The following is a 13,600-nucleotide window of genomic DNA, read 5'->3' on the forward strand; positions in this document are numbered from 1 at the left end:
TTCCAAGGTCTTTCCACCAGAGAGCCGCCTGGAACTCAGAGACCAGGCAAGCTGTCTATGTATGTCTCAAAAAAAAAAACCCCAAGCCACCTTCAAGGCCAGGCGGTTGGTTCCCTTTCAAGGCACTGCATTTGTGTGCAGCTCGTGGCCTATGCCACCAGCCTTTGCCACAGGCTGCAGCCCACCGAACTTAACTACCCATCAGCCCACCTGCCAATGCTTCTGTTGATGGTCCCCTCATTATTTGCTTGTGGTTCATGATTTACATCAAGTGGAAAAATCATCACATTGCTCTAATCTTAGAAAAGCATGTCATTTTCACTGTCAGAGATGGCCTGTGTCCCCATGATATTTGAAGACATTTCTTGTGTTTAAAAAAAAAAAAATGATGGACGGGACAGCAGCAGTTTGGGACACATTCATGAAGCCAGATCAACAGTCCTTTTTATAAAGGGCCTGAAAGAGCACACTGTAACACAGAAAACAAGCAAAAAGGTAAGCGCTGAGAACTATTTTGTAATAATTCTTTGGAGATAAAATAAGTAAAGAATAATTATAGAGAAAGCAATTCATGGGGCGCCTGGATGGCTCAGTCGGTTAAGCATCTGACTCTTGGTTTCCGCTCAGGTCATGATCTCACGGTTCGGGAGTTCAAGCCCCGCGTCGGGCTTCTCGCTGACAGTGTGGGGCCTGCTTGGGATTCTCTCTCTCCCTCTCTCTCTCTCTCTCTGCCCCTCCCTCCCTCTCTCAATAAATAAATAAATAAATAAGTAAACAAACACTAAAACAACAACAACAACAACAAAGGCTATTTAGTCACATAGACCTGGTTCAAACGCTGCCTCTGGCTTGGTTAGTTAGCTAGTTGCTTTGCAAGTTTCTTTCACCTTCAGGCATTTCTTTTGCAAATTAAGGGTAACTGTAGTGCCTCCTTAGTTACCTTAGGATTAATAAGATTGCACACATCAAACATTTGGCACAGGGCCTACCCCATAGAACATATTAAGTGTAAAGGGATATGAAATATTTTGCCTGCAAAATCTAAACGCACCTTTAAGCTCACTCTCTCTGGCAGTGGAGTGAAACCACAGAATGGTGAGTTGCGAGAAGCATGGGACTGAGTCAGGAAACCTTGGTTCAGGTCCTAGGTCAAGCCCTTGGGATTGGTCAGTAAACATCACTAAATCTCAGTGTCCTTATTTACAGAAAAGGAAAATGCTCATATCAGAACGTGTTGAGGCAAGTGTTAAAATAATACGCATTCTACACATTCTAAAATATAAGATCTAGAAAGTAAATGTACCTTCTGGAATTACGCAATGCTACCGAAATAACAAGGTTTTACTGGTACAGGACTGCGGTGGGACTGGGCAGTGACAGGTGTCCATCCTAACCCTGAAAACACCACCTGAATTCCGTGGGGTGAAGCACAATTTCTCTGGGCATCGCTTTCTCCACTGCTAGAACGAGGCGATTGCACTAAGTCTCTCCCAAACTCTGACATTCACTGGCAGTATACATTCAAATCCACGGTCAATTCTTTTAAATTTTTAAATGTTTATTTATTTTGAGAGACAGAGAGAGACAGAGCGCGAGCGGGGGAGGGGCAGAGAGAGAGAGGGAGACACAGAATCCGAAGCAGGCTCCAGGCTCTGAGCTGTCAGCACAGAGCCCAACACGGGGCTTGAACTCACCAACCGTGAGATCATAACCTGAGCTGAAGTCAGAGGCTCAACCGACTGAGCCACCCAGGCGCCCCCCTCTCCATGATCAGTTCTGATGCTCCCTTCTTCTCAAGGAAGAAGAGAGGAACACTAGCACCAAAGGACCCACAAGAATAACCGGCCCATCTCTACCAAGGGTAGGGAAATGCCCAGCCCATTCCTGATTTCCATGGCCCTCGAGTTTGTGAACCATGCAACATTCAACCAGATGTTGTCACTGGAGGTTCAATGGCAGCAATTTCCCTCTCCACCCTTGAGCTACAAGGGAGACGTATGGTAGAGGCTGTTTAGCTGGTGGGAGTTTTCTTTTACTCAGGTCGTGGACCCCACACTGGACACACAATGAAAGGGAATATTGAATACATCATCTTCGATATAACCTTTCTTGCTTCCTTCCACAATTAATTCACTGCAGATCTATTAATTGAGCAACAACTTTTCAGTCATCAATGACTTATTAAAATTTAACTATAGGAATATTACTCAGCCTTAAAAAAAGAAAGACATCCTGGCACGTGCTATAACTTGATTTAACCTTGAGGACATTAAGCTAAGTGAAAGAAGCCAGTCAGAAGAAGACAAAACTGTATGATTCCACTTACACGAGGTATCTAGAGTCGTCTAATTTACAGAGACAGAAAGTAAAATGGAGGTTGTCAGGGGCTGGGGGCAGGGGGCATGGGGAGTTATTGTTTAATGGGTGCAGAGTTTCGGTTTTGCAAGATGAAAAGTTCTGTAGACTGGTTGCACAAAACATGAGTGTATTTATACTATTGAATTGTCTATTTAAAAATGATTAAGATAAATTTTATGTTATGTGTATTTCACCACTATTTGACTTTATTTTATTTTATTTTATTTTATTTTATTTTAAGTAGGCTCCACCCCCACATGTAGCCCAATGCAGGGCTTGAACTCATGACCCTGGAATCAAGACCTGAGCTGAGATCAAGAATCAGACACTTCATCAACTAAGCCACCCAAGCACACCCACAATTATTTTTTTAGTTTAACTAGTTACATGATTAGTTCAATAATCACTTGGCAACTCAAGGGCAACCAATAAGTGTGAATTATCACCATATCCTTCTCCTCCCCAAGCACTCCTCTCCCTTTAATGTCAGATGGGTCTTGGGCTTTTGGAATCCTGAACAAATGTTCATATTTGTGTTGCTCTTTTGACACAATGTGACCTCTAAAGTATCAATGAATGCCCTTGTTCTTGGCTTCCAGCCAAATCTCTACCATATATTTGGCTACCTATATGTTCATTTCATTGAACGGGCTAGTCTATTACCAAACAAGTATCTCTGAGGACAACTTCTGTATCAGTCATTCACATAACAGATGGAAGCATTCATCATTGGGATTTCTCTCTAAGATAAACACAAGGAAGGGATTTTTGAATGAGAGAGGGCAAAGGAGAAGAGTGATTTCAGAACCCGTTTGTTGGAGGAAGAAAGATCTAAGGGCACCTGGGTGGCTCAGTCGGTTAAGCGTCCGACTTTGGCTCAGGTCATGATCTCACGGTTCGCGAGTTCAAGCCCCGCGCCGGGCTCTGTGCTGACAGCTCAGAGCTTGGAGCCTGCTTCACATTCTGTGTCTCCCTCTCTCTCTGCCCCTTCCCTGCTCATGCTCTGTCTCTCTCTGTCTCAAAAATAAATAAACATTAAAAAAAAATTTAAAAAAAAAAGATCTAGAATGGGCGTCACCATCAGAATGGGGGAACAATGGCATTGAACAATAAGAGGGCAGCAAAAAAATAAAAAATAAAAAAAAATAAAAACAAAAAACAATAAGAGGGCATCAGAGGGCACCCAGGGCTTGAAGCTAATCAACCTGGGGAGAGGAGACAGAGGGACACCCAATGAAAGGGAATATCAGAAACATTTCATAGATGGGAATTTTGTCAAGTTCAGCAGCACTCTTACATAGTTCACTCACTGGCATCTGCCCTGGAGAAATGGAGAATCATTCCCCAGCCACTCTAGTCCACATGGGTTTGCCGCAGAAAGAAGGGCCTGGGAGCTCCTTTGGAAGGGAGGCTCACCATCCAGCAGCCTTGGTTAAACTGTGTCTGAGGTGGAATAGAGGGGATTCTTAAGAGGAAGGGAGAAGACTGAGGGACCCCTGGGCACTGGCGAGGAGGAATTAGACCAATACTGCCCTTCTCTCTCTTCCAAGAGGCTCAGAGTCCTTCATAGGTGCTAATCAATTTAACCTCATTGGAGCCCAAGGTGGACCTCCCCAAGGACACAAAGGAAAAGAGAGTAAAGAGGTAGCTTTCCTCACTCGTATTCACTACACAGGCTCCTACCCTTCACCAAGACCTAACATCCCAGCCAAAGCCACACCCATTTTTTTCTGGGGCTTACCTGCTAACACCTCTAAACGCAAACGCAGACACTCGTCTCCCACAAGCCACATGGCATCTGGGCGAGGGCCGTCTGTTCCCTCATTTCCCAAAATCTTGCTAGGGGAACAACAGTCCGCCTAGTGTGACAGGTGGGCAAAGCCACTTCTAACCAACCATACATTAACAATACCTCCCTCATAAATACAGATTCAGGGGAGGAGGGTGGATGCAAGTCAGGGGCCCCAGGGTCCACTCACTCTCCTCCTCTCTGTGTGCCAGGGCTTCAGACAGGAATGCACTGAGATGCTGGCAGTCACGTTGCTCATTAGCTGAACATTAAATGAGGACTACTCGAGTCAATCAAAATCGTGGGCCCAACAGTGCTTTTAAAATCACCATTATTACACACACACACACACACACACACACACACACACACACATACCTTTTCTCTCTTATATAGACATGAAATGTTCAACCACTGTTAGTACTGATCCTGGTAAGTGCTCTTAATCATGAGTGAAAATAATCCCTTATGTGATAAGGAAAGACTGAGTGAAAATTCAGGGGAAGCTGCACAAAAACAAAAAACAAAAAAAAAACAAAAAAACAAAAAAACCAAGCCAGAATCACCCTCTGCTGCTAATAACTGGGCAACTAAAGCAAATGTGGGTTTGCAGAGGCCAAAAGTGGCTGGGGTTTTGATTGGGTATGTCCTCTTTGAATCTCCTCTTCCATGCACACTAGGTTTACAATTTTGAATTTTTACTAAAGTCAGGAAGTGTTTGGGGCACTTGGGTGGCTCAGTCGGTTAAGTGTCCAACTTCGGCTCAGGTCATGATCTTGCCATTCACAAGTTCGAGTCCCACTTCGGGCTCTGTGCTGACAGCTCAGAGCCTAGAGCCTGCTTCAGAGTCTGTGTCTCCCTCTCTCTGTGCTACACACACACACACACACACACACACACACACACACACACACACACACGCTTGTGCTCTCTCTCTCTTAAAAACAAATAAAATCAACATAAAATCAGGGAGTGTTCAAACAAGAAGCTCACAATCAAACATCTAGGGTTCTAAATGGACAAGAAAAGAGATGTGTTATTCAACCCAGTGAGACTTTGCCTTTCAAACGTGAGTTTTAATTCACTGCCATCATTATAAGGATGGCCATTCTCAACCTCTGCCCCCTAATCAGCCATTTTTTAAAAATAATCCCTCCCTGATCAGAAAGGCATTTTTCTGCTCCCTTTAGAACATTAGAATTACCAGCACAACTTGTTGAAGATAAGAATACTCACACAACCATGTTTTATGCATTATGATCATGGTTTGGCTCTCATCCAATGCATTCACATGGAAAAGAATTTCACACTCACTCACCTTTCAGCATAACTTACATTATTTGAAACTTTTGCTTCAGTTGTCTGATCACTGGGATTCAAGTGAGTTATTTGGATTAAGTGCTTCACTCATAGTGAAATATGGATATCGGAGGACAGAGCTGAGGGAGGAGGACTCAAGTAATTAATTGCCCCACCTTTTGAAAATGACAGTAAATGGCTTATCTTTCCTAGAACTGGTACAATAAATGTCAAAAGCTGCAACATTCTGTGCTAGGTCAGGAAACGTGATCTGGCCATTATCTCCAACTCTTAATTGTTCTCCATGCGTTCACTGTCAGCACACAACCTGAATATCAAGTAAATGCTTGTGGAATTGCTCAGTGAATATGCATAGACCACTCCCAATGACTCTGAAAGCCCCTTAAGAAGAAATCACCTTGAACTTTTTATAGCTAACATTCTCCCTGCCCCAAAAGGCAAGGCACACAATAGGTATTCAATAATCAATCACTGACTGATATCTCATCTTCACCAGGGGGCATGGGAGAGAAACAGCAAACAAGTGTTGAAACATTTCACACTGGAATTTATCGCTTGAGAAATTAAGGATGTGGGGGGAAAATGCACAAGTGTGAAGGTCACCCTGATAAAGAAAAAATGTGGTGCGAGGAGACTACAGTACTTAAAATGCACACTGTTCATAATTGCCAGAGATAACGAATATTTTCTATATTTTGCCAAATTGGTCTTCTTTGTTTCTCCATTAACACGTATAGGGGGTCTAATCCATCTTTGGCAATCTATTCAAACTGTTGAGGGATTTTTCCCTTTTCTTTTCTTTTCACCCTTTGAACATAATCCACTAAGTCTCCATCCCCAAAGCACCTCCCAAATAGCGGCGGGGGTGGGGGACGCGCTCTGGGAAGCCCTTGATGAGATACTTAGCGGAACTTTATTCTCCACATGGGCTATTTACGAGCGTCTCGGTTTCCTTGGGTGACTCCACAACCTCCCCCTTTTCACGCGGCGAGCAGGAGTCAGGGCGGTGAGATCCTCCCAGGCGGAGCGCGGAGGCGCTGACCATGGTCCTGGCCTCCGAGCTCAGGACTGGAGCACCGAGGGCGCCGGAGAAGAGACGGTGCGAGAGCGAGCAGGGCGAGGCGGGGAGAGGCTGTCGAAGCCCCCGCCCCTCCCGAACCCCGGGGAGCTTTCGGGCCTGCACGCGAACCCTCCACTGCACGCTCCGAGATGCATCAAAAAAGGGTGGGGCACCCAGCCACAACTGCAATCGGAAGCCGCCCGGAAGGATTTAAGAAGAATGGAATCGGTTCATGCCTCCCTCCCCCCACTACCATGCGACCCCCAACCCGGGATCGGTTCATATTTTACCCCCGCCCCCCCCCAGGCCCAGGGAGGCGCGGGCAGCCTTTGTGGGCGCACAGCCGCCCACGGCCGAGCCCGAGCCTCTGGGCACCCTGCACCGAGAAGGGGCAAGTAGGGCGGGGTGCATGTACAGATTAAAGGATGCAATATTCCTGCGAGGCAGGACGGTGGGCACGCTGGGATCCCCGGTTCTCCACCGAGCTGGAAAGGGGGCGAAGGAGGGGCGATCCCCGCGTCTGGTCCTGAGTCTCAAACACCCCCCACCCCCCATACCAACCTGGTCGTAGATGTTCTGCAGGGCTTCCTTGCCCGAGGCCCGCCGGATCTCCACCTTCCGGCTCGATTCAACAGATGGCTCCCCGCCGGCGCGCCGGCCCTGCCGGGAGTACGGCGGCTGCGGGTCCGGGCCCAAGTGGGCGACGTCCCGCTGCTGAGCCACCACCTGCCCCGAGCCCCGGCCCACGGACAACGAGTCGAAATCGATGGTCTTGTTCTCGGAGGACCCTTCCACCGGGCAGAACATGCCACAGAATTTCTGCCGGGGCTTAGGGCTGCCTGAGCCCAGGTTTTTAAAAAAGGCAGGGACTTCTTCGTCCTCTGCCGCCTTCCCGGATTGCTTCCTCTCGGCCATGGCGCGGGAGCTCGGGGAAGGTCCGCTCTGTCCGTCCGTCCGTCTGCCGGTCCCTAAGTCGGCCTCTCTCTGTGCACAAACCCCCTGGCTGCTGCCGCGGCTGCCGCTCTCTGCCTGCCGCAAGGTGTACAGAAAGGAAGGATGGCTGGCGAGCGAGCGAGCGACCCACCCCTCCCGGTCCCTCCCTCTGACCCCGCTTTCTCCCCTCCCTGCCCACGCCCCCCGCCGCCGCTCCGGCTCCAGCGACCAGCAAAGTTGGGTCTGGGAGGGCGGCCGCTGCGGCAGCGGGAGCGGAGAGGCTGCCAGTTCCCGGCAGCGGCGGGAGGAGGGAGGCGCGGGCGGGGCGGGGGCGGGGCGCGGCGCAGGGGAGGGGAGGGGAGGGGAGCCGAGCTCGGGGTAGTGAGGGGAAGGCCCCGCCGCCTAGAGCCCCGCGCTCCGGAAGTGAAGCGGCCAGACCACCCGCTAATGGATGCGGAGCGGAGGGTCGGCTGACCGATCTCTGCGCCAGGGTAAGTATGGGGCAGGGCACGCAGGGGTGAAGGCCGGGGGCGCGGCCTCTGGACTCCACGCCCGTCGCCCCCACCTGCCTGGCCCAGGAGCCTCTCCCCCACCGCATTGCAGAGGTGGGCCAGGTGCGAGGGCCCACCCGAGGGAGGACCCCCACCCCTCAGCGAGGGTGTGAGCTGATGGATGGGGCAAGAGGGACCAACCGGCTGACGCCTGGACACCCAGGAAGAGGGAAAGGGACAGCACTGACGATGGGGAAGGGATGGCGCAGACCGTTTGGAGAGGTGGAGGCCTTACGAGGCAGGGGGCACCAACCTTGTTCACCCACGGGCCTTGTGGTGGGCTGCTGTGGGCAGAGATTGAAACGAGAAGGTTCTCGCTGCGCCCACAGTGGTGGGGGGGGGGCGCTAGCAGGCGGGGAGAAATGCAGAGGGGCGTAGCAAAGGGGAGCGGGGAATAAAGACTTAGGTGTGTGGTCTGGGACTGTAGCAAAAAGTGCATTCTGCAAATTCGGGCACCGAACGGCAACTTGAAGTAAGAAAGGGTAGAGACCTGCTATATTGCCCGGAGGTGTCACGTCTCTTAACTGCGCCACTGCGCCAAGACCAAGAAGGGCCAGAAGAGTCTTGATTTGGTATTGTCTATCCCGCCTTCCCCGCCAAAAAAAAAAAAAAAAAAAAGGAGGCGGGGGAGGCCAGGATTGAATCCCACTCCCCCAAATCCCTAGCCCTTCTGGGTGCCCTGCGCGCCCCACCTAGATCCCCCGCCCTCGTTGCGCACTGCGCCACAGCCGCGGGGTTCCCCGGGTTGCCAGACGCCAAGTGCCTGGGACGTAAATTGCGCGCGCGCGCGCGAATTCAGTGGTGGAGTAGGAGATGGGGTCCTGTCTGTGGTCATGGCTTGAGTTGTGAGACGCCCCGCCGGGAAAAGGTGTGTGGGACTTGGTATGTATGTGAGGCTAAACCATCCACAGCTACTGGGTTGGTGGGCAGATAAGGAGCATCTTGATTTATGACGGTAACACGGTCGCTGAGAGTCTTTTATTGCTTATTTCTGCCCCCACGTCCCTTCCACGTACCAATCCCTGCCCCTGGTCGATTACAGCCCCGCCCCCTCTTTCCACAGTGGCAAAATCCTGCAGAAATGATGCCCAACCCTTGGCGGCTGGAGACGGAAATCTGGGCATGCTCAGTAACTAGGGTGGGTTTGGGCTAGGAGAAGCTGTTTCTACCACAAGACTATCGTTCAGAGCAGGGTGACCAAGGCTCTATCCTCATCATCAGCCCTTGTCCCTGGCAGGATTCAGTACGGATACCCTCCCCCCAAATCGTGAGGGATACTTCGGTGAATGGAGTTAAATTTGGAGGGCAATCAATCACAGTTTGAAGATGAGCCCATCATGGCAGGTGGGAAGGCGGCCCCAGCTGAGAACTGGAGACTGAGGGAGGAGAGGAATGTCGGGGGGGGGGGGGGGGGGTGCTGAGGGAACCAGAGGCGGGCCTTTGGACTTTGCATCAGATGTGCTTCGCATTTGAATGAACTGCTTCCACAAGAATGACATCATTGCCTACCCAGGGCAGACCCATGACTCGTGACCAATTTCCGATTTCCGGAGCAGGAACTAGACTTAGACAGATTGGGGCGCTTTGACCAAGGTCACTATCTAAATGAGCCAAGAATTACAGCAGAAAAGCTGATTCCTTTTCCAACCTATCCCATCTTTACTTGAGAAAATGCAAGAGTTTTACATTTTTCTCATGTCCGATTATTTCCATTGCAGGTAAAGATTGCCTAAAGGTAGCCTAACCTCAGCATGACCTCTATTATGTAGACCTTGGGATGTGTCTTCCTGCCTTTTTACATCTCATGTTTCCTCTCAACATTAAAACAGGAGGAAGGTTACCCCCATGTCTTAGAAGGGAAGGGGTGGCACGGAGAAACCCCTGGGCTCCGATCCCTGGGGCTGCTGGCTGAGAGCAGAATCCAGGGTTTGTGCTCCTGCCCCTTTGGCACCTTCCAGAAGGTCTTAGAAAACGTGCCTGCAGCAGGAGCAGTTGACATTAAAGCTGTAGGCTGGCATCTGTGGCATAGGGACCCCGTTTGGACTGAGGGGGATTCTTCAGGCCGACAGAAGCATATTCGTAGCCCATTAACACACACTCCACGGCAGTAACTGGGAGAGAGTAGGAACTCTTTCGTTTTTACGTCACCCGGTGTCCACCACTCTCCACAGATGTGCTTCCTCTCTTACCTTGTACTCAAATGACTCATTCAGGCGTAAATGCTAGGAAGCGTTTTTAACATTCACAGCAAAAGAAACACCTCGTTGTGCATTTGTGAGTCCTGCCCGGACCCAACAAAAGAGAATGGATTCATAATTCCAAGCTTAACTTATTTGGTCCTGAGATTTTGTTTTGTTTTGTTTTGTTTTGTTTTGTTTTAGATTGCTGGACCTAAATTGTTATACCTATATTATTATGTTATGTTAAAGTGTAGTATATGTTATATTGTTACACCTATATTAAATTGGCTTTTAATGTTTGAGTGATTTCTAGCTTGATTTTAAATAATTGGATGTTAAATCAAAGGAATGCACCAACTCAATATGGTTTGGTAGATTTAATTAAATTGTAAAGGAGTGTCATATTTTTAAATAATTTTAATGGCCCTCATTACTGGATATTATCAAGCCATAAATAAATACTATTATTATTTATGTGTAACAGGGGAGCTTGGCTTGGCTGGAGCTAAGAAAGACCCAAATACATCCATTGCGTGGAGCTGGGTGACATCTTCCTTTTCTGGAAGCTGAATAAATAAGCTGGTGACTCTCACAGGACAGTTGGAGTGCCTGAACAGGTATCTGTTCACATCTGATTTCATTTTTCACATGGGGAAAATCTTGAGTCCTGTCCATCCATAACCGGGCTCAGACGTTAATTGGCATGACTGATGAGCGGAAGGTGGGGGAGCCAGACGTGGGAGGGTCCCCAAGAGAACTCTAAGCAAAGGAAAGGTCTGACAGAGTGGGACACGTGCAAATCCAACGTGAGACGGAACCCCTGGTCTCCCCCCACTTCTGTCCTGAACCAAAGCGTAGTGCTTCCTGGGAAAGAGAGGGCTGTGTGGTAAAACTGACCATTGTTTCACTAGGAGTCCAAGCCTGCTGTGACACTTCTCTCCGGGAGTTCTGGGTGCCAGAGTGGAGGCCTTACCCCGCTAACTAGCAAAAGGAGAGGTGAGGAGAGGCAGCAGAAACCGGGGGGGGGGGGGGTCACAAAAGCAGCTCTTGCAGGTGCCTCGGGCAGTCGGAGAAGGGTCAGTGCCACCGTGTGGCTGCCAGCATCGGGGAGAGCATCAGCGGCCACCGGACTGCAGAGCCACAGGCAGTGATGCTGTCCTAGCTGAGTTCTTGCCCCTGGGCAAGTAAGGGTGATTGGTCCAGAAGACTTTGGGACCGCTGTTGGAGTGGCCTGGGACCCATTCCCTGGTGGGGTGCAAGTTCAGGAGCTGAGCCAGGATATTCTGAGTCCTGATAGGCTGTGCCTGTCCACACCACAAACTAATTGGTACCCATAGAGTTGGAGCAAATACTCAGACGATGGCGCTGGCACTGTTAGAGGACTGGTGCAGGATAATGAGCGTGGATGATCAGAAATCGCTGATGGTTCTGGGGATACCGGTGGACTGTGATGAGGCTGAGATTCAAGGGGTTCTCCAGGAGACTTTAAAGTCTCTGGGCAGGTATAGGCTGCTCGGCAAAATATTCAGGAAGCAGGACAATGCCAATGCTGTCTTACTAGAGCTTATGGAGGATACTGATGTCTCGGTGATCCCCAGTGAGGTTCAGGGAAAGGGGGGTGTCTGGAAAGTGATCTTTAAGACCCCTAACCAGGACACTGAATTTCTGGAACGACTGAACCTCTTTCTGGAAAAAGAAGGGCAGACAGTCTCCGGTATGTTCCGAGCCCTCGGGCACGAGGGGTTGTCTCCAGCCACGGTGCCCTTCGTGTCCCCAGAGTTACTGGCTCACGTGTTGGGACAGGCGATAGCTCATGCCCCTCAGCCCCTGCTACCCATGAGATACCGGAAACTGAGAGTGTTCTCGGGGAGCGCCGTGCCCGCCCCAGAGGAAGAGCCCTTTGAAATCTGGTTGGAACAGGCCACTGAGATCGTCAAAGAGTGGCCGGTAGCAGAGGCAGAAAAGAAAAGGTGGTTGATGGAAAGCCTGCGTGGCCCTGCCCTGGACCTCATGCACATAGTACAGGCAGACAATGCAGCCATAAGCGTGGAAGAGTGTTTGGAGGCGTTTAAGCAAGTGTTTGGAAGCCTGGAGAGCCGCAGGACCTCCCAGGTGAAATACCTGAAGACGTATCAGGAGGAGGGGGAGAAGGTCTCGGCCTACGTGTTGCGGTTAGAAACCCTGCTCCGGCGAGCCGTGGAGAAACGCGCCATCCCCAGGAATATCGCAGATCAGGTCCGCCTGGAGCAGGTCATGGCCGGGGCCAGCCTCAGCGAAGTCCTTTGGTGCAGGCTGAGAGAACTGAAAGATCAAGGCCCGCCTCCCAGCTTCCTCGAGTTAATGAAGGTAATCCGGGAGGAAGAGGAGGAAGAGGCCTCTTTTGAAAACGAGAATACTGAAGAGCCAGATGAAGGGGATGGTTATGGCCCCTGGGATAACGAGGCAGAGGACTAAAAACCATCTCAGGGCGGGACCCACAGCCAGTGCGCCCCGGGGAGGTTTGCTGTACCCCGCTGAGACCATGTGGCTATTTTTGTCCGAGGCCTCGCGCGCCAGGTCTTGATTCTTCTTTCTAGGAAAAAATACCAGTGAGTTTCTTGGGCCCCACGTAGATTATTAATAAAGGACGAAGTTCCAAGTAAGGAATAGGAAGCCTGAAGGAACCCGCGACATTTCCCGTTTCCCAAATAGACCAAAGTCGTGCACCCATACCGCAGAAGAAAGAAGTGATGCAGGAAAAGAACACCTTTTGTAATCTGTTTAACCTCTAACCCCTTTGACTCCTCGGCTGTGTTCCTTCCTCAAATCAGCACATCCCCTCTGAGTAGCCAGCGGTGTGAGGCACTCTTCACGGAGGTGAGAATCGTAACCCCACAAGCCTGGGCCGTGCTCTCGGAGCGAGCTCGCCGGCTCACCGAGGACGTGGCCTCGGCATGTGAGATGCTAGATAATCCCGTGTGTCAGTCACGACACCTGTGGAAGTGCCACTACCAAATGAACACGGCCACGCCCACTGCTATGTGTCTTTCTTTCTTCACTCGGGAAGCACTCCTCCGCTTCTCTGCCGCGTGTCGGATGGCCGGTTCCAGGCACTGTGTTAGGCCCTCGAGACACAGATGACTCAGCCCAATCCCTGCCTTCAAGAGAGAGAGCCACAGTGTGAGAGAAGCACCCTCGAGAAAGGGCAGACGCTACAGGAAGGCTGCCTGCGAGGGAGGGTGTGCGGGCCGCGTTTGGATTCAGCGAGCAGACCATTCTGGTTAGAAAAGATTTTTAGGGGCGACCAAAGGGAAAGAGGAGAGGAAAGGAGCCTGTATTTATTGAGGGTCTATTATGTGCCAGCTGGTTTACACACATCTCATTTAATGTGCCCGGGAACCCCAATATGGTATAATTTTGCTCTTTCTGA

General features: G+C 50.2%; 2 protein-coding genes across 2 annotated transcripts in view; one reads left to right on the forward strand and one right to left on the reverse strand.

The window, feature by feature from the left end:
• The window catches only part of DPYSL2 (dihydropyrimidinase like 2), a 129,871-nt gene extending 122,408 nt beyond the window's left edge, over positions 1 to 7,463 (reverse strand). Inside the window, exon 1 of the mRNA XM_042983180.1 lies at positions 7,089 to 7,463. Within this exon, the coding sequence (XP_042839114.1) occupies positions 7,089 to 7,442 (354 nt within the window). The 5' untranslated portion in view covers positions 7,443 to 7,463. The remainder of the gene's footprint in view (positions 1 to 7,088) is intronic.
• Positions 7,464 to 11,450: 3,987 nt separating this feature from the next.
• Positions 11,451 to 12,645, forward strand: PNMA2 (PNMA family member 2). Its single transcript, XM_007093922.3, has one exon. The coding sequence runs from the start codon at positions 11,551 to 11,553 to the stop codon at positions 12,643 to 12,645; it is 1,095 nt and encodes a 364-aa protein (XP_007093984.2). The 5' UTR covers positions 11,451 to 11,550.
• Positions 12,646 to 13,600: the final 955 nt, after the last annotated feature.

This window comes from Panthera tigris, chromosome B1 (genome assembly GCF_018350195.1).
Source record: "Panthera tigris isolate Pti1 chromosome B1, P.tigris_Pti1_mat1.1, whole genome shotgun sequence".
Lineage (NCBI taxonomy): Eukaryota > Metazoa > Chordata > Mammalia > Carnivora > Felidae > Panthera > Panthera tigris.

What these genes read in the sequence shown, in the direction of transcription:
- PNMA2 (XM_007093922.3), top strand. Translation starts at nt 11,551, where the DNA reads ATGGCGCTGGCACTGTTAGAGGACTGGTGCAGGATAATGAGCGTGGAT.